Source organism: Tachypleus tridentatus, chromosome 13 (assembly GCF_004210375.1).
Source record: "Tachypleus tridentatus isolate NWPU-2018 chromosome 13, ASM421037v1, whole genome shotgun sequence".
NCBI classification, from domain to species: Eukaryota; Metazoa; Arthropoda; class Merostomata; order Xiphosura; family Limulidae; genus Tachypleus; species Tachypleus tridentatus.
This window is the reverse complement of record NC_134837.1, coordinates 218,229,073-218,250,698: the sequence shown is the minus strand read 5'-3', so window position 1 is coordinate 218,250,698 and position 21,626 is coordinate 218,229,073. Positions and strand designations below refer to the sequence as shown.

At 34.9% G+C, this 21,626-nt stretch overlaps 1 protein-coding gene across 1 annotated transcript in view; it reads left to right on the top strand.

Moving 5' to 3' along the window:
* Nucleotides 1-21,626, top strand: part of LOC143236460 (RAB11-binding protein RELCH homolog) — a 62,965-nt gene that overhangs the window by 27,752 nt on the left and 13,587 nt on the right. Inside the window, 8 exon segments of the mRNA XM_076474741.1 lie at nucleotides 1,506-1,596; nucleotides 2,067-2,138; nucleotides 3,473-3,613; nucleotides 7,291-7,455; nucleotides 7,980-8,142; nucleotides 9,156-9,312; nucleotides 9,704-9,876; nucleotides 12,242-12,327. Coding sequence (XP_076330856.1) covers nucleotides 1,506-1,596; nucleotides 2,067-2,138; nucleotides 3,473-3,613; nucleotides 7,291-7,455; nucleotides 7,980-8,142; nucleotides 9,156-9,312; nucleotides 9,704-9,876; nucleotides 12,242-12,327 — 1,048 coding nt within the window.

Here is a 21,626-nt window from a genome sequence, read left to right as displayed (position 1 = left end):
TCCAATTGCTGAGGTGGCAGACAGAGGATGTTCTTCTAGAGCACTCAAGCAGGTTCTTTCCTCCTCTTTTGGAGAAGAGGGTGAAGCTGGGAGCCTGCCTACTCAGGTCCCTGAATTTTTTCCCAGATGTTTGTAGGAATGGTACCAGCCTCCATGGTAGTGTGCTCATAATTTCAAATTTGACATGAAACTATCTGATTGGATAGTACATAGCTCTTCTCTTTGATCATTGTTAGTTTCCTGTGTTGTTCATTGAAAGAGTGGTCCATTATTTCCTCATAATTCCAAATGCAAAGTGGTCTCATCATATGTCATTGGTTGAATACAGATTCCATGTCCTCTCCATAATTCGAGGGTCAAGCAGGATACTCCTTGTTCACTTAATTCAAGAGTGGGGATGAATGTTTGCAGACTGGATGAGTTTCGTTCCTTTGTTTGAGCATGGCATACACGATCCTGTCATTCCCAGCCTAGTGTGTTGTCTTTTGGACTTCTTCAGGTGGAAGGGCCCGGCATGACCTAGCACGTTAAGGCGTGCACTTCGTAATCTGAGGGTCGCGGGTTTGCGCCCGAGTCGCGCCAAACATGCTCGCCCTCCCAGCCATGGGGGTGTTATAATGTGACGGTCAATCCCACTATTCGTTAGTAAAAGAGTAGCCCAAGAGTTGGCGGTGGGTGGTGATGACTAGCTGCCTTCCCTCTAGTCTTACACTACTAAATTAGGGATGGCTAGCACAGATAGCCCTTGAGTAGCTTTGTGCGAAATTCCAAAACAAACAAACAAAAAAACAATCTGACTATGATGTTACGTTTACATCATCATTCGTGTAATATTTTGTGAAATGTAAGGAGGATAAATGCTTCCTCTTGCTCCTTCCTGTGAAATGTAAATCTTCAGGTGGAGGAGAAATTTTGTACATGTAAGTGTACAATTTCTTGTAATTCCAGTGGCTTGGAATGGATCACTCTATGACTGTAGTTTAGGATTCACTTATAGGTGTACACAGGAGGTTGACAACAAAACTACCCCCTTTAAATTTTGTTAATTTGTCACATCTTTTATTAGATAACAGAAAAATATGTAAAACTATATTTTTTAGAACATACTGGGCAAGATCTGCTTATATATGATGTCAAATCCTAGTTTTAATACTGTCTTTTATGAATACTTGAACATTTGATGATTTTAGTTAAATTTTTTCAGAAGTGTTGTGCACCTGCTATAGTTTTTAAAATCTTTTAATTCCAATTAACATACAAAATGATCATGTAGCTAGAACTTATGTATTACAACTTTTTTATTTTAATGTAATACATTATGTTGTGTGTATGCAGTATTTGTAGTTAAAATGGCTAAAGATTCAATCTCACAGCATTAAATTTTCAAAATTCTTAGTGGGGCATGCTCTAGACTACTCTAGAAATAATGCAACAGTGGCCTGACCATTCCACAATTGCTTCCTATGGCAGTGTAACATTTTCTGACATTGCGATATCTTTTCCAGGCATATGATTCTTGCAGGCTTTGTAGCCATTGCCAAACACTTGGGCCCAACAAGAGTTGAATCAGAACTCTTGCCACAGTGCTGGGAACAAGTAAGTTGTTTAGAATTTTTTTCTGGCTTTCTTTAGTACATGATTGTATGTTTTTTGTAGATGTAAACTGTAATCAGTCTTGGATTAGCTGTTATCTCAGTATCTGTGATGGCATATTGATAGTTTGTTTTTGAAGTGTTATTGAACATAACAGTTGTTTCATATTATCCTTAATGTAGGAATTTGTATATTGTTTTGGGAAATGATAAAATTTTGACTAGTTTATCAGTAAAACAAGTCTTACTGTGGATGATAATGTTACCTGTTCTAATGAACTTGTGATTGCAGAAAAAATATCAAATATTTAAGTTCATAACTGAGGTAGAAAAGTTGCTTTGTAGCACAGTATTAATATCACGTTTTAATTTGTTTTTATTTTTATTTGTTTCTCATTTAAAAAACTGTATCCAATAGTATGGTGACTTTTGTATTTTCAACTTTCTGTGCTACAGTAGTGGTTATATTTGCAGCTTGCACACAAATACCCAGAACGAAGACTGTTAGTTGCTGAGTCCTGTGGTGTTCTTGCTTCTTATGTTCCTGTAAGTACATGTGTAATAGTGTTTCTTGCATTTTTTTTTTAATATTTTGGCTAGAGAAATGAATTTATAAGATTATTGTGTACATAGACCCTAAATAAACATTTAATAATTTATGTGAAATATTATTTCTGTACATGTTACACAGTTCTAATGTTGGGCATTATTTGATATTAAAGAACAGACTTTAATATTTAAAAAAAGCAGTAAAATACATTTGTATAAAAACAGCATTCAATTGTGTATGTAATTAAAATTTGATAATTACTAAAATATGAAATTGATTAAAGTGTACATTTAGACTCATTAACAAAACTGTACTTTAGGTTTTGTGATGTAAAATGCACATTGGCTTTGTTTCATGCATGAAGTAAATATCGGTTTGCACTGAATTTCTTCAAAAGCAAACCAAATGCAAACAGATTGACAAAGGAATTAGAAGTAAAATATCTTACTTAGTAAACATAATGGTTGGATTTTTTTCCACATGTTTGTAACATGCTTCACTAAATCCTGAAACCTCAATGACCATAATTTAGACTTAAAAAAGCATATTTCAATAAACTTGAGTGAATGTTTCATAAGCTTTGGAAAACATTACATTAAAATGATTCAATAAAAAAGTTATTTCAAAAATAAAACAATGCCATTTGAAAACTCAACTTCTAGTGTCTTCTAAGCATTTGACATTATAGTTTGTTGTTTTTTTTTGTATTTATTGCTGCTGTTTATTAGAATGAAGTTCGAAAAAAAACAATTAAATGTGCCAGTAAAATTATCCTGCATTTTAATAACTTTTGATAGTAATTAAGCTTTGGGTTTTACTGGTGGGACAACAGTAAGTTTATGGACTTACATTGCTTAACTGTTATGGTTCAACTCTCCATGGTGTACACAGCAGAGCTAAACAAAACAATTTAGCCATGGTTCTTAAAAGCTGAACTTGTTACATCAAAATCATCTTGCATACAGTTTTAAAATTACCATCATAGGTATATAAAACAACCAAGTTATCCAGTGAATCAACACTATATCAAACTTAAGTAGCATGTTTTAAGTTTATTGTGACTTTATTCTGGGTATGCTGTTTGAAAATGAAACTGTCTCCTCAAACAAGTGTTATAGTTAATATATAATTTTCTGCATGATCCTGATAAAGGTTATCTGATTAAGATATTAACCTTATTATGTCTATTCCTTAGTGTTTTCAGTCTTCCTTTTTTCAAAATTTCAAATGTACAATAATTACATAAGAATATTATTTTGTGAAAATTCACAGATGTTTAACATAAACATTTGCTTGGTTTTTAAATGATTGTTAAATTTTCATGTTGCAGCCAGAAATTTGTAGTTCACTACTGCTGTCAATGCTACAGCAGATGCTTTGTGACGACAAGGAGGAAGTTGTCCGAGAAGCTGCAGCACGAAGTCTGGCCATACTGCTGGTCCATATATCTGATAGGGATAAATTTGTTCAGGTAAAAATACACAAATATAAATGTTATAGATAAAGTATTAAAACCGTCCACTCATACAAAGGAGTTTGTTGCAATAAACTAATAGTTAATGTCTTGAACAATTTATTATGACTGATAATATGGTGAAACCATTAGTGCACTGAATATTAAAGTTTAATATGTTTTTACAGATGCATATGGTAATTGTTAACAATGATTATGGAATCATATTTATGTTTTAGTCCCTTTGCAACAGGTTAAGGGTCAAAGGTCATGTCATCGAAATACTATTTTATGAATTTATATCAATAAGTTTGGTATCAAACTATAGATTATTTTAAAACCTCATATTTTATTTTGCTGAGATACAGCTTATATACTGAATCAAACATAGTGGGTCCTGTTCACCCCCTTTCCATTTTTGGAAACAATCTCTTATGTACACTTACTTCAATATATGACATGTGAATAACCAATTGACAGCTTAGAATCTCTTCCTCATGGTTTTCTCAGCTTTTTTAATCTGTTAAAAGGCTACGACATTCTTTTGAACCAAGTCTTCCGAGGAGGTAGGCTGTGTCTTTGGTCTGTTCCAAGGTTGTTTGTTTTTTAAACCAAAGTACATGTTCATTATTAGCTTGATAAATTATAGTGGAATTCTGTGGTATTTATATAGTAATTTATGACTTTTTGGTTATACAACTGTGTATGTATATAAAACCTAAAAAGAAATATTTTGTTTCATATCCTAGACATGCAAAATTGTAAAAGACTTGGCAACCTATATCCAATAGAAACTGAGCTCTCAGATTGTAGCTATAAGAGATAACTGTTTGCTTTAGTTCTTTATTTGTTGTTCTATAATTTAAGAAAAATAAGTTTAATAACTTATTTCTAAATAATAGTATTTTGTGTAGATATATAATATTTGCAATATAACTATATATTGTAAAATACTAGTCCATTAAAACATAGCCAAGACAGGGTGGCTTTGTAAAGACTAAAGGTTAGTTTTATGTTATTGAATACAGGTATGTGAGTGCGTATACACCATGTCAATGCAACTGTTATGTTGCATTAGCCTGGCACAACTGGAAGGTCAATTTTATAAAAAATAATAAATATATAACATTATGAGACTTAAGCTACTTAAAATAAACATATGTATTATTATGATATAATTTCTAGTCATTCTAGCATGATAACATATTTTTATATTTACTTTCTATTTTTTATAATGTTTACAAGGTCAGTCAAACTGACAGATCTAAGATAGAGTAGAGAAAATAATAGACAAAATATAATGTCTTACTGAAATGTATTTAGGAAGTTTTAGAAATTACACAAATATTATTTGAGATTTTGAGGACAAGGAACAGATTTTTAATTATAACATGAAGTCACTTCACACTTGGATTAGTAATGAAACAGACTTGATATTTTCACAAACAAATTTTAGTAAAAATACTTCATTAAAAATCTATGAACAATAAAACTTGTAATCTTTATAAATATTTACCAAATTTTTGTGAAGATATACATATTGTGTCAAAAGTATAAATAGTTAAAATAGCAAATGTGTATACAAACACATATATATCATACTGAGGTCATTGAGAAAGGGTTAAAAGTGAAATTTGTACCACACAGCTTTTAATTAAAATGAACTTTTCTCAGTATTAATTAACTAAGAGCAGAGATTATGTTCTCAGCTCTTCATCAATGCTAAGTTATTTGATTAATTAACTTAGCTCCACATGGTTAACTCTTTTAATATCTTGTCAATGGATTATATCAACCTTATAACCCCAAAGCAACCATCAGTAACCACATGTTAACTTCTAAATATGTTACATGTATCTTCACAAAATTCTGTAAGCTTTTGGTAAACATTACAGGCATTTTGCACAAAAAAAAAATTAGATTTGTTAATTGAGTATTTTTAAAGATTTGTCCATGATTATAGAATCAGTGTATTGACTGTTTCAAGTGAAAAGTGATTTTTGTTATGTTAAAATTTAAAAACTTCATCTAAAACTTTTTAAATTTTATTTGTTACCTCTGTAACCTTTTTAATAAATATAAAATGTTTTTTTCAATAAAATTTTATTTTATCTGTTACTTTTTCTACCCATATGGACTCAGTTGAATTGATCAATTATGTAATTAATAAAATATGAAATAAATCTAAATTGCCCTTCTATTCTTTTTAGAATTACTACAAATTGTAACATGAAACTACATTTATTTGTCCTAAATTTCTTAAAACCATAACAGTATATATCTATTCATACATAGTTTTATTGCCCTTTAAACTGCGTATAATTGATTATCTTTTCATACAAATTGTAAATGACTTGAAGAAGAAGTAGCTCAAGTTACTATTTTGATTGACATAACACACTAGTTACACACAAGTATACTTAGTGGAGAATTGTTTTTATTATTTTTTTTCATTATCTTACTTATTATAGCATAGTATGTTCTAATTTTTACATTTTAGGTTGTGTTACAATAATAAATAAAAAAATATATACATAAAAATAAGAAATAGTACTTACCTTTGACTGCTTGTGTTTTGTTTTTTACTGTTTGTTGCCAGTGAAACTTAATCATACTTTTTCTAAAACATTGGTAGTACTAGCACACCAAATAATTTTTTATTTACTTAAACAATACATCTAAAAGCACAGAATAATAACATGCACAAATCAAACAGTATCCTACAAGTATTATAGTTTAACTAACTTTCTAAGTATGGCATAAGAGCCTTAAAATATTTCCCTAAGTTTCTTTATCTGACTACTCTGAGAGAAACTTTAAAATTAAAGACAAAATAGATAATATTCTGTATTGAAAACAACATAAAATTTATTATTTGGTAGATTAAACCTTTAGCTTTCTCTTGGTTATAAATTATATGAAATGTGATAGAGAGTTATTGGCAACTTATAAAAGAGGGAATGTGACAAGTGGCTTTGGCATGTGGGTCTGCTTTTTTCTCTGTAATCAAATAAAATTGAAAGATATAGAAATTAATCATTGCTTGATAATATCGATATGATAATAAGTAATTTAAGTTTCATGCTTCATAGAGGGATAGTAAATTTCAGAATAATTGTCCCAGTTGTTATACTATGGGAGATTGAGGATCTTTTAAATGTTTCCTTGTGAACTTTAGAACCTAAAACTTGTATTAACATATCATTTATTAACTACGTTTGGAGGCTAAGTTTGTATGCATTGGTAATAAAGTTGTTCAATTAAATTTTGAAAGTAATGCTGTAAAATTGCATGACATGAGCTTTGTAACCTACCAGTAGTGAGATGTTTAAGATATTGTATAAATTATAACTTCACTGGTTAATCTTTTCATGAGTGTAATTGTTCAGCTAGCAACAAATTACAAAGAAATATGTTCTTGGTCAATATAAACAATATAATATATTCTGTTTTAGTATCAAGTAATTTCTCCTTTGGCACGTATAATACACACTTGTGAACATTAAAAATTCATTCGGTACTTTTTTTTTGTTAAACTGAAAAAAATGATTAAATATGTAGCTATACCAATAACTGCAGTATACATGTATTTAACACAAGATTACTTTAAATCAAATAATCAACCACTGTAAACAACAAATATTGTAATTGAGAGTTTAGAAGGGGTGAAAAACTACAAGAAGTTTGAATTTTAGGTAACAGAACTATTACTTCATACTATGGAAGACAGTGGATCTAGTGTAGTAGAAGTTTCCCTTTCTGTGCTCCTCCCTTCAGTTGCTGTGTGGGGGTTAGAACAGAGCAGGCTAGAAAGTGACTTTATACCAACATTGATGAGAGGCCTTGAAGAACAACTAAAGGTTAGATTTGGACAAGATTTTAAACTACTGTTCTACAGTTACTAGGGGGCATGAAAAATGCTATAAACTGTGAATAACACTGGAAGTTACTAGTTTTTAATGCTCTTCAGAGAAATAGTGAAAAATACCTTTTATGTTTTGTAAAATTTTTGTACATGTGATAAGCATTTTATTATTGTGTCTTGAATACTTGTGGCAGGTAAGATAAATAATGCATATTATCTATCACTAATGGGATAAGTTTAAATTTTCTGTTGAAATTTATATTTTAACTGTTTTATGAAGAGCATTTATCTTCAGAATTATTCCTGATATTTAGAAAAAAGTGTTATATTTTAAAGTTGATATTAAGAAATTAGAAAACCAAGTAAATTTAATGAAGTGTATTAAAAAAGAAGTCACATTATTAAATTTCAGACTGTCAGCTGAACAGGGTTTTTTTTAGTTCTTAAAAGTTGTCTGAAAGTAAATGATCAGTGGTACTTGGTTTTATGTGATGTTTATACCCTTTGTGATGATAAAAGGCTTTATCAAACATGAGGAATGAAGAAAGTCCTACACAAGTCGATGAACAGCCTCTTATGAGGGCATTACATGCTTCACTGCCATTTTTGTTCGTTTCTGTTGTGCAAAGTGGACCATTCACAGAAAAATTACAAGAATATTGTCAAATGGGAGATATTGAAGGTATGAAAAAGTTCCAGCCTACATAAGTAGTGTTTTATTGTTTTGAGTTTCACAATTTATGGTAGAAAACAGATTAACTATTATTTGTAGATTAGAGCTAAACAGTTACTTATTAGTGAATAACTGAAAATACATAATGTTCTGAATACATACTCAAGAAAACTGAAACCTGTAACAGGTTGTACTGAATCATGAATGGATATCTGTTGTTTATGATGTTTTTCAGTCATGATTCCTATATTATAAAATTCCATTCAATTTAGGAAGTGTAGATTTGTTCTTAAATCAGGCATTAAACTAACAATAAAAAATAATTTTCTCTGTGTAAAATTTAATTCAAAAAATTAGTTACAGTTGTTTTAAACATTAGAATTTAACAAAGCAAGGTACAATAAGAAACAGTGTAGGTCATTACTCACAAAACACCACTCATTTGCTTACCACAACATACCAATACATTAAGGTGTTGATATACTTGTAAATGTCATTTGAACACATTCAACAGCAAAAGACCCCCCAGTAAGTCTGTGGTAAGTTGCTCAGACTGATGATGCTAAAATTTGGAGTTTGGTTCCCTGCAGTGGACAGAGCTTAGATACGTACCCTGTTGTTTAGGTTTACACTAAAATAAAGAACCTTAACAGCAGAAAAGTTGTGGAAAATGCAATAAAAAGATTTAAAAAACAAAATCACTGAATTGACTTTTAAAGATTTTGAATACTAGATGCTTTAAAAAATGTTAATTGGTCATAGGAAAATTGTGTAAGAAAGCTAAATGTATTGATAGTATAATTTTCTGTATATTTGAATGATGTAGATTAGTGTGTTTACTGAATTATGCTATATTGCTTATAATTGAATCAGAAGTTTCTTTCTTGGTAGTTTTTATTATGAAGTCAGGGTTTGTACTATTCTAAGTAAAAAAAACATTGCATTAAACTTTTTAATGGTCTAACTAAAATTTAATGAGAATTAAAATAATTTTTGCAAACCAATACAATTTTTTCCAATAGTTGATCGTTTACCGGTTGCTTCCAGTCCACTCCTTGATCCTTTGTTTATTGCTGGAGACAAAGAGAAATTTCTCCTACAAGTCAAAGCCTTTGATCAGTACATTGGAGAAGAATGGTTCAGAAGCTGGGACAGTTTTGATTGGACAGTGAAGTCTTTGTAAGTTAGTTTTATTTTAATAAAGATAGTTAAAAAATAAATATTGATAGACTTAAACAAACAACTTATAAATTTTGAGAAATTTCATGTGAAAAACCAGCCAACAAAGACATCTGAAATTGTAATCCTGAAATGTGAATTAGTCAGAGGATTACATTCCTAGAATGTGATTATGTTCATACTGTCAACTCAACTATTATATATGTGTGAACTTGCCCAGAAATTTATACAATTCAGTACACAAGATGACCTTCACAAAGTGTTTGAGCAAAAGGAATAATGGATGAGATTCATTAACATCTGAATTACCATCTATATTTATATAAAGTACAAGTTGATTTTCAGTAGTTTATATAGTATACACTCAGGTAGATATACTTTTGTCTTTTAGTCTTCCAAGCTTGATGAAATTGGTGTCTTTGGTTGATTCACACTGCCAGAGTTTAGTACACTCCATTGTTGAGACTATGCAGCAGTTATGTCACTTGTTTGGTAGAAACTTCACTCAGACAAAGGTTAAGCCAGTTTTCTGCAGTATTTTTAACCTTTCTCAAGAGGATGTGGGTATGTTGTTGGAACCAACTGTAATTTTAAATTAAATAAGCATTTCATATATACTCTTCAAAAAAAGAAACGCAAAAGGCAAAATTTGAGACAAATTGTTAACAAGTTTATTCTGGGTAGTTCTGTATGACATGTGTGAAACTTTGCACATTCACTGCTGAACATCCAAAGTCTGCAAAGGCGAAGTCCACGCTCACTAGTTGAAGTTTAACGTCACTCAGCGTCAATAACGAGTATGCCCCGTGAGCATCAATAACTGCTTGGCATCTCCTGCTCATGGAAGCGATGAGATGACGAATCACATCCTGTGGAATGGCTGTCCACTCAGTCTTGCAAAGCTGCTGCAAGCTGAGGTAGAGTCTGTGGTTGAGGTTTTTGCTATCGCGAGCGTTGGTCCAACTCGTCCCAAAGATGTTCGATGGGGTTTACATCTGGTGATCTGGAGGGCCAGGGAAGTACGTTGATGTTGTGGTGTCTCAAGAAGACAGTGGTGAGTCGGGCTGTGTGAGGACGGGCTGTGTGATGTTGAAAAACGTCGTTGATGTTCACCATGATGGGTTGCACATGGGGCCTAAAATCTCGTTGGCGTATCATTTAGTCGTAAGATTCCCTCAAATGTGCAAAAGGTCTGTTCTGGCATTGTAGGTGATGGCAGTCCACATCATGATGCTACCACCACCAAATCTGTCAACTTCCTGCACACAGTTTGCTGCAAAACGTTCACCTCGGCGACGGTAAACACGGGTCCTTCCATCCTGCCTACGAAGCATAAAACGTGATTCATCGCTGAATTAAACATGCCTCCATCGTTGATGAGGCCATACCCGATGTGCCCGAGTCCACTGCAGCCGTGCTTGACGATGTTGCTGAGTGAGGATGGCGCCTCTGACTGGGCGTTGAGGTTGCGTACAGTCTGATCGAAATCCACGCAGCCCTGGTATGGTTGAGGCAGTAGTCGTCACAGTGGTGATCCTATCCCGAAGGTGACGTAACCGGATGTAGCGATCTTGTGCGGGCATAGTCACACAAGGTCTGCCAGATCGTGGACGGTCACAAGTTGATCCATGTTGTTGGTGACGATTCCATAGCCTTGTGATGGTGCTTGGGTGGACATTCACAGCTCTGGCAACATCTGATCAAGATTGGCCTGCTTCCAAGCAACCAGTGGTGTTGTTGCGTTGTGCTTCAGTCAGTCTTGGCATAACTGTATTGCGTGTCAGTGGCTTAACACTGAGCTATGGAAACCGAGAACCCATCACTTTTATAGGGATTTTGCACATGTTGCACTTGCAGAACATGCAGATTTCTCAAACAAATTTATTGGACGCAGTGCGTTTTGGCGAAAAATCCGATGTTTTCCTTCATTTTCAAAGTGCACAACTTTTATTGTAATTTTGGTCTGACAATCAGTGCCTTAACACGTGTAACATCGCATACTCTGAGCTTGTAACGTTATTACATATATTTCTCTTTAAAATGAAAAAAAATATCCCTTTTGCGTTTCTTTTTTTGAAGAGTATATATAGAAAATACCTAAAATTGTTCACAGCATTTTTTATTCATATACTTTCTATTTAAAAAACAGTTGAAGTTATTCATTTCGTGGAAGGAAAAAAAAAAGAATAAGATGTTAGTCTTAAGGTTATGAGTTGGTAAAATTGTGGTATTGTGCTCCTATTTTTAATGCCATCAATTATGTTATTTAAAAACTCTGTCCATATTAAAGAGAACAAAATGAATTTTACTCGCATTAAGAAAAGCACTATCACAATTTAACTTTTTTCGTGTATATAATATAAGAACAAGTGTTTTGCATCATTGTCTGAGTTTTACATTTAATATGAATTGTATTTTTAGCTTACCTGACTTTTGCTTGAAACTCCTTTTCTAGATAATTATAGGATTATTATGTGAATAAAAGAAACATTTCTTACAACCATACATGTGTTTGATGAAATCCAAGAAAATGTATATCATAATAAGCACTAAATGACTAAAATTTTTTAATTATTTCACTATTTTGGGCCTGTGTGTCCCCTTGCAGTATACTGCTGTAATAGTTATGTATTTTGTACCACCTTGAAAAAAGTGTTCCCCTTCAGACTTCAGAGGATTTATCACTTTTAAGTTCTAGATACATAATGAAATACTAAATTACGTGTATATTGTTTCTTATGTTTCAAAAACAACAACAACAACTTGATACTGGGAGAGTTACTGAGGCAGTGAAAGATTTAAGTGCTTCAAAGAATCAACTCAAATACAACATACAGATCCATTATGAAAAAAAAACTTTTAAAAGTTTTGTTTGTACTTCTTATGTGAAAATATAAAACAGGTGAATACTTTTGGATGTTTCTTCTAGAGAGGAATTTGCAACTAAGAAACTCTGTTCTCACTGATGCTACTGTACCTGTCTTTGCATGTGGTGTTTTGAATGCCTTTCATCAGGTAAGGAGTATGGTGTTTTATTAGTGTGTTTAATGGGACAGAACAGGTTTCTAACTTTCCAGTTTCTTGTGTTTGCTCTGCATTTGTGGTAGTTTTAATGATTTTCCTTCTTGGACAATGAAAAACAATTTTTTACTTGAGTTTTCTTATTAACCAAGTGGATACTTCATTTTTCAGCTAGCTTTACTATATGCCATTTAAGACTGTGGATGCTTTTAGTAATGATAGAACTGTGAGATTGAAATATAAGAACATAAATTTCATTAGCTGGAATGATGGTTAGATTGATTTGTTGTTTTGCTCATAAGTACTTAGCTTATTTTGATCAGAAGATACTATTTAAATTTACCTATTCTTTCCATTATTCATTTTCTCTCCTGTATTTTTTCTCTAGTTATCTTTTACACAAGTTCATAAATTTCCTTTTTTTCAAAACTAAGCCTTTTGTCATCATTATAAATTTGTAAGTATTCTTTTCTGAGTTAACTGGGTCTTGTAACTCTTGCCATTAGGCACAATGACTTTTAATAAACATACAATGTTCCTTCCAAAACTTTAGTGGCTCTGAGGAATACATTTAACCATAGAATAGGATGCATTTAACCATAGATATTTCAGAATTATTCACTACTTTCTTTAGTTAAATCACATTTCTCTGAAGACCTTAAATTGCAGACAAGAAATATTAGTTAAGTCATTGATTTCACATTTAGTAGACAATAGGGAGGCAACTAAGGTTAATAAACAAAATTAAATATGAATAAGTTTGTATTAATTAAATATATCCACATGACTGATTGTGGCCCAATTATTAGCATGCTGGACTATGCATCTGAGGTTCCATAGTTTATACAACATTACGGTGAAATGAAATTGTACTCTGTACTTTATTACTGTGATTACATTATAAGAATGATGATCAGATCTCACTATTTGATTGTGAGTTTGGTAGTGGGTGGTGCTGACTAACTAGCTGTCTTTCCTTCTAGTATATCACTTCAAAATTAGGGATGGCTAGTTCCCGATATATCTTGAGTAGTTTTATGTGAAACTTGGTAAATAACCAATCCATATAATTTTGATTGATTGGTAACATCCTTCTTCTCTCTGGAAATGATGGAATATATAACGATAGAGAGTACTATGACACGTTATAGCAAGGAAGTCTTTAAAAGAATGAAAACTTGTAAAACAAACACTAAGCTGAAGATACTCAAACCATTGAATATTATTTTATTTTAATTTTACCTACATGTTATGTTTTCAAAGTTTGCATACCCCCCCTCTCATAGTGATAGCTATTACTCGACTATCAGGGTTTCTTTCCTTGCCCATCTAAACAATGGTGTAATTGTCACTCATTTGCTCTTGGTGATATTTATCTCATGACCTTTGCCACCTAAGTTAGTGCACTTTCTTTCCTGGTGCTGTACATTAGAATTTCTTTCAGATAATGTTATGTTTTCCCAACAAAGCATCATTAATAGGTTTCCTAGTATTATGATCATTCAAAGATACTGTGAACATTGTGTGCTATCTACTTGATTTTTGTAATAATAATTAAAAAGGGAATTCTATTATTCCAAGTTCATTTATGATATGAATTGAGGCTGTCAATGATATTATTTGTGAGGTTTACCTCTCAGTTACATAAAGAGACAATTATGCCCTACCCAGGTAGAAGAATTTTCTGACTCTCAAATAATACATCTGCTTCCTATATTTCAGCGTTCTGAGGCAGAGTTTGTAGTTGACCTGAATAAATCAATGTCCCCTCATGGAAACAGGGTAAGACTATGGACCTACAGACATTGCCAGACAGAATGATTTATGCTGTTTTTTTTTTTTCCATCAACTACTCTCTCACTCTCTCTATGTCCTCAGACCAGTTCTTCTTACACAGAATACTGTTAAACAGGGAAGGGTATAAATCCTTTTTCACAAACCCTTGGTGTGGATTCCTGTACGTGGTGAGGGGACCTCCCAGGGAAGGTTCTGTTTTTTCAGTTTACCTCTTCTGGGATCTAAACATCCATCAACATGTTTGCTGTGCATGGCGAGCTGTGAAGGGAAGGAGAGGATCCTGGTGGTTGAAGAGTCCAACCCTAACACACCACTTTGGCCTTGAATTCCTGTAGACGAGCAGCCTTGGGATGGCCCCCCCCTTAGATCAGTTGGCTGGTCCACTTGGGCAAAGGTCAACCAAGTACCAGTATTGGATGTTCTCAACAGGTGTTGTGAACATTGTATCTGATGCTGGTGTTTGAGTATAGTGTTCATGAAACACTGGCATTGCTGCAGTGTCCTTGTTTGACATTGTAGTGCATCCCCTCATAGGGCTCCATGGTGGGTGGGGTCAATGGGCACTGAAATTTCCCCTATTTTATATTATGGATCCTCCAAATAAAAACGTAAATAAAATAGTAAAAAACAGTCCATAGGTAAACTACCATGTCTTGAAGTTTCTGAGTAGCAATCTTCAACATCTGTACCACCTGTTGCACTTCATTTTTTTTCCCGACATTCTCTTTTAGACAAACCTTTTGGTCAAATGTCTCCCTTTTTTATTCAGAAGGGACTGGAGGGACTTTCTGGCTCTCCAAAGTCAGTAAAGAAGCTTTTATCTGGTGATATATTGATGGAAACATCCACATCTTAACATAGTGAACTCCTCTTGTATTCAAAGGCAGTTGGGGATATACCTATTGAGGTTACACCTCATGCTACTTTGAATTCGTCATGAGGAGTTATTGTTGAGAGGGATTTGAAGAACATCCCTGAGTCAGAGATTCTCGTTGGTTTCTCCACTCAAGGAGTTTGTGCAGTGAGGCAGTTTCTCCACTCGCAAAGATGGAATTACGATACTGACCAATATCCTTGTTCTGACATTCACATCACCACATCCACCTGCCACCATCAAGGCAGGTTATCTTAATTGCAGGGTATGGCCATACATTCTAAACTCTCTCCAGTGTTTCCAGTGTTAGAGGTTCAGTTACTCAAAGACATCATGTCGTGGTTCCCTGACAAGTGCTCATTGCGGTGGCAAGGACCATGATGCGTATGAGTATGAAACAGACCCTCGTTGCATCAATTGCAATGGCTCTCACCCATTCTACTTTCATTTTTGTCCTAAATGGATTGAAGAAAAAGAGGTGCGGTGTTTGAAACAATCCAAAACATTACCTATCCTGAGGCTCAAAAATTGCTGTCCACCACCTCATCTCGGATGCATGTTGCTGCTCTTCATTCCACAGATACTGTGGGAGTGCAGACAGATCTCTCTGTGCCTTCTAAAGAATCGTTCTTCAATCAAATGAAAAGTTTTTTTAACCTCCAAGGTTAAAAAAAGTTGACAAATGAAAAGTTTTTTAATCTCCATGGTTAAAAAAGTTGATAAATGAAAAGTCTTTTAATCTCCATGGTTAAAAAGGTTGATGAATCAACTTTGACACCCATCTCTGTCCCTTGTATACATTCCACCAAACCTCAAGATCCACATCCGTTGGTTCCAGGTACAGGCATTTCCTTGGATCCATCTTCCTCTCTCACCCCAAGATGCAAAACAATCATTCATTCATGTCCTCAGTCTCTGGATTTTCTCAACAGCAAAGACCTGCCCAATCAACCCCAGGCAGGATTCATGGAGGTCAATAGACTTCCCTCGAATAAGAACAGTAATACAAAAGATGTGGTTGTAAACAGAAGAGCTCTCCACCCCATTCGCCTACACATAAATAAAAATGGCCACCTTGATAAAATGGAACTGTTGGTGGTTTACGTTTTAATCTGGATGACATCAAAACTGATTGCTTCCTACCATTCTGTATGTCTTGCTGATACAGTCACCTTTCACCAGTTTTTATGTACAGAAAACACAGGCTGTATGATGGATGAGTGCATGGAGGGGTGGCACTGTAGGTTGATCAGCATGTGCCCACCCTGTCTTTGCCACTCGACACACCCTTGGAGGCTGTAGCCATCCGTGTTTCCTTGAGTCATACTATCACTGTTTGTTCTTTACCTGTTGCATGGAGAGATATATAATCAATCAGACCTTGATGCACTCATTAAACAGTTCCTGTTTCCATTTTTAATCCTGGAGGACTTTAATGGACATCATTCCTTCTGGGGAAGTGCTGATATTGATAGGAGGGGTTGATCCGTAGAACATATCCTCTCTTTTCAATACTGGTTCTTCTACTTATTTTCATGCACCTAGTCAGTCCTTTACTGCTGTTGATTTCTCAATTTGCTTCCCTTCATTATTCTCCCATTTTTCATGGAGGGTTGACAATAATGCATGAGACAGTGATCATTTTCCTATAATTTTGAGAGAGACTGGCCATGGTTGATGCCATAAGATTTTCATGCCTCCGTGAAAGCAAGATCAAGCAAACTGGCCATCTTTCACTGTTCTTGCAGAACTTGATCCTGCCATTGTCTGTAAGCCATCAATAGATGACTGTATAGCAGCAGTAACTGACTGTATTATACAAGCAGCTGCTCAATGTATTCCCAAAATTTCGACACGTTTTCCAGTATATCCTCATTTGTGATGGAATCCTGCTTCAAAACGGGCCTGGGATACTTTCCGTAGATATCCCACACTCTCGAACGGCATCGCTATCCAGTGGGCCTGTTCACATGCTTGGTGGGTAAGACATCAAAGCCAGAAGGAATTTTGGATTAAGTTCACAACTGGCATATCTTCTACAACCAGTCCCAAAGTCATATGAGACAAGATTAGAAAGGCCAGTGGGCAGTATAATTCTGTTCCCCTCTCGATCTTGCTCTCTGATGGCCAGGAAGTAGCCAGTACTCTAGGTGAAAGCTTTTGTTGGGTGTCTAGCACTTCTGCTTCTTCCCCCACCTTCTTAGCCATCAAACTTTGGGCAGAACGATCACCTCTTTCCTTTCGAGCTGATTGTCTCCATGACTATAATTGTCCCTTTATACTGGTGGAACTCAAATTGGCCCTTCATCTATCTGGCAGTACATCGGTTGGATCTGATTATGTACACTTTCACATGCTTTGCTATCTATCTCCTGCTTGTCTTGCTATTCTTCTGATTGTTTTTAACTGGATCTGGCAGGAGAATGTTTTTCCTGATGTCTGGTGCCTACCTTTCTCTTAGCCTCGGTAGGATCCCAAGATTCCTTCAAACTACCATCCAATTGCTTTGACAAGCTGTCTCTGTTAGACCTTAGAGAGAATGGTTAATGCTCATTTTGTTTGGTTCCTCAAATCAAACAACCTTCTCTTGCTCATCCAATGTGGGTTCTGACAACAGTATTCCACCATGGACCACCTTATTTGACTTGAAACATCAATCAGAGAAGCCTTTCTCAAATGACAACATCTTGTATTAATATTCTTTGACATTGAGAAGGCTTATGATACAACATGGAGGTATGGCATTTTGTGAGACCTCCATATATATTGGTTATGTGGCTATTTGTCCATTTTTTATTAAAAAATTTTTAATGGACAGGAGATTCCAAGTTCATGTGGGTTTGAGACTTTCCCATTTTTTTCTACAGGAACTTAGAGTCCCTCAGGACTGTGTTTTGAGTGTCACACTTTTCAGTATAAAAATTAATGCCATCACTGAACAACTCCCTCTTACTCTTGCAAATGGGCTCTATGTCGACAACTTTCACATCTCATGTCAGTCGTCAAACATGAGATATATTGAGCAGCAGCTACAAATTGCCCTCAATTGCTTACTGAAGTGGACCGCAGCAAATGGCTTTAACTTCTCTCTCTCTAAAACTGTTTGTATGCACTTATGCTGCCAACGGGATATTCACTCTGATCCTGAACTCTGTATTGGTGAAGTTGTGCTGCCTGTTGTCCCTGAGACAAAGTTCTTGGGGCTTATCTTTGACCGTAAGCTGACCTTTATACCACACATCAAGCAGCTACGGGTGAAATGTACAAGAGCACTGAACATCCTCAATGTCCTCTCTTCCATCAATTGGGGAGCAGATTAATGTTCTATGCTAAAGATATATCGTGCTCTTATTTGATCGAAACGCGATTATGGATCACTGGTCTATGGCTCTGCCAGACCATCAGCCTTAAAGATGCTGGATGCCATTCGTCATCAAGGACTTGGGCTCTGCATGGGGTTTCTACACTTCCCCAGTTCAGAGCTTATACATAGTCTCATGAACCTTCTTTGCACCTCTGCTGTTTCCAACTGTCTTTACTATATGCTTCAAAACTTCATTCCTTGCCAAAGCATCCTACCTGGGGTTGTGTTTTCCTTCATCGGTGGGCCATACATTTTCAGAACAGACAATCTGCCATTGCTTCTTTTGGCCTTCGTATCCAGGCGCAGTTTCAAACCATCCTTCCATTCCTATTTATATAGATGGTTCAAAATCAGGTGACTGTGTGGGCTCTGTCATGGTTTGTTGTAGTTTGGTGGTTGCTCGTAGAATCCCCTCTACAGCTTCTGTGTTCACTGGTGAATTGTACACCATTTTTCTTGCCCTGGATCACGTAGAAGCTAAGCAGTACTCAAACTGCACTATTTATATTGACTCACTTAGTTCTCTACTGGCCCTGGAGTCGCTTTGTGTTGGTTCACACCCTGTTCTCGCTGATATTCAAAACTGACTGCCCCATTTCTCTTTAACATCTACTTCCATCCAGTTTTTCTGGATACTGGACCATGTTGGTATTTGCAGGAACGAGCTCGCTAACACTGCATCTAAATCTATCTGCTCTGGTGCTATCACTGCTGTGTTTGTTCCATACATGGAGTATGGTCCTGTTTTCAAGGCTCAGCTCTGTGCCAGCTGGCAGTCGACTTGAAGTGAGCAATGCGAAAACAAGCTTTTCCAAATCAAACCCTATATTGGACTCTGGAAAGAGGAAGTTGTTCTGACTAGACTACTCATTGGTCACAGTTTTTTAACTCATCCTTTCCTTTTATCTGGAACTGATGCACCAGTATGTAGTCTGTGTAACACTCAGATCACAATAAGCCTCATTTTACTTTCTTGCTGTCATTACAACTCTCAGTGACGGCACCATTTTAAATGTGTTCTGTCCCAAGGTTTGTCCATAATGTTAGACAGTGTTATTGGTGATGGTGACACTGTCCACCTTGGTAATGTTTTTAGATTTTTAAAGGCCATTAATTTTTAATGCCATTTAAGTTTTTTTAATTTATACATTAAACCTTTTTTACTGTGCTACTCTTTTAAGAATCACAGTCCATCTAGTTTGATTTAAAATTAGAAATTGGCTGTAACATTAAATAACTTGAAACTAGAACTGCAAAGGCCAACTTCAGGTGACAAATGTTGCTGTTTGAACTACCCATTAGTCATCCTAGTGAGTTATTATTAAAATTTTGCTACACGTTTTTTAAAACTTTTGTTACTTTACTTTTTGAAAATGGCCATAATGTCAAAAAACTCGGAATCAGCACTGGAAAGACCAACTTCAGGTGATTGACGGTGGTTTCTGAACTTACCTGTTAATCTTCCTGGCGAGTTATGATAATTACAATTATGCTACAGAAAGTCCTCTACAACTTGTATTACTGTAGTTTTTCTCTCAACAATGTAGACCAGATGTAAACATTGGTTTTGTGCTATTTATGTTTTTTTTAAACTTTGTTTTGTTTTATCTTAATTTCCTTTTATGAATTTTACTAAATTTGCTTTAATTTTACCTTTTTACCAAATGTTTGGTGCAGATAGCCTAGCTGTTTTGTGCCATAAAACACTAAATCAACCCACCAACCATTTTCACAAATTCATCTAATCACAATTTCTCACTTTTGTGTTTAATCAGATTTTGGTAGTGGTTGTGCTCATTGAAGGTCTTGAAGGTTTTATTGCCTGCATTTATTTTTTTAGAGATGCTAGATAATGACTTTTTATTCTGGTTTGTTTTTGAAGATGAAAACAATTCTGCAAGTTGTGCCTAATCTGATTTTTCACATTTCTTTGTCCTTACCAGCTGAGTTGAATTACTCATTGGAAGACATTGTGCAGGTTGATTTATGTACCTCCCCCAATACTTTTCTCTCATGTTATTTGCATGATCTGGCAGAATCTTTACCTGAGAGTGTTTGTCTATCTTCTGTAGCAATCTTATCTATCTTTTCAGGGTCCTTTTTCTCATTTTCACAGGATCCCACTCTGTGGCAAATGTTGACTAGGCAAATGTGCTTTTATCAAACCAATTCCACACTAGCAACTACTAATTCAATATAATTTATACAGGTTGCAACAGGCTCTGTATAAACTTAGTGTTCCATGAGACCATCTTAAGAGTTTACCAGGTGGTATTACTATACTATGACGACTGCCACTTGTGGACTATGACAAGTAAAACATAAGGGGGATTCTGCTCATCTCTGTGAATCATTAGATTGAAATAGTCAGGGTCAATTTGCTTTTAAAAATTTAGAGAACTTGGTTTACCTATAACACTGTTCTCAGGGCTATCCCTTGTGTTGTATCTCCCAGATTTTACTAGTGGAGCTAGAGGTTTTTTATCAAGCCTGGTTTCCAGTCATTGGAGTTGTGAACAGAGGTTTTTTTCAGTTTTTTTTTCAGAGTGTTAGAGTGAATTTCCTCCACTTTTTAAAAAGATGGCAAAGTTGGGGACCCTCTTACCTTGGTCCCTGGATGTTTATGGGTAGGAGTGTAATCAGCCTACTCGTAATGTCAGTTCAGACATGATGTTAGGCTATTTGGTTGGATTGATCAAATCCTTTCTTTTTATCCTTCTACTTAGTTGAGCAGTGAAGATGGGTATTCATAATTCCAGACTGGATGAATTCTGTTTTTTTTTTCAAGTTGAATGAGGCATATACAGTCCCACCATTCTGAGCCTGGGATGTTGCCTTTTAGACTTCTTCAGGTTGAGGAGAAGGATTATCCATTACAGTGTTACTTATTTTCTTGTCGTTATTTCATTGGCTTGGAACACACGACTCTTTGACTGCAGGTTAGAATTAACTCATATGCAGTTTGTGGTCCAATTGCTCAAGCCACCAATGTGAGATATATGGACCATGGCTCTTTAATTCTAACTCTGGACAGTGGAACCTCAGATATCTTGTTGGGGCCTCATCTGTAATGATGATAAATCAGATAAAAATCCTTGTACAATACAGGAATTAATTTTCAGGTGAAGAGCATACCTGTTCTGGGTGTAGTGCAGTTCCCCCACTAGTTGCAAACCTTCTACTGACACATCTATGATGTATTCAGACACTTTCTGTATAGATAATGTTCTTACCAGTCCCTCCACCTTGTCAGTATGA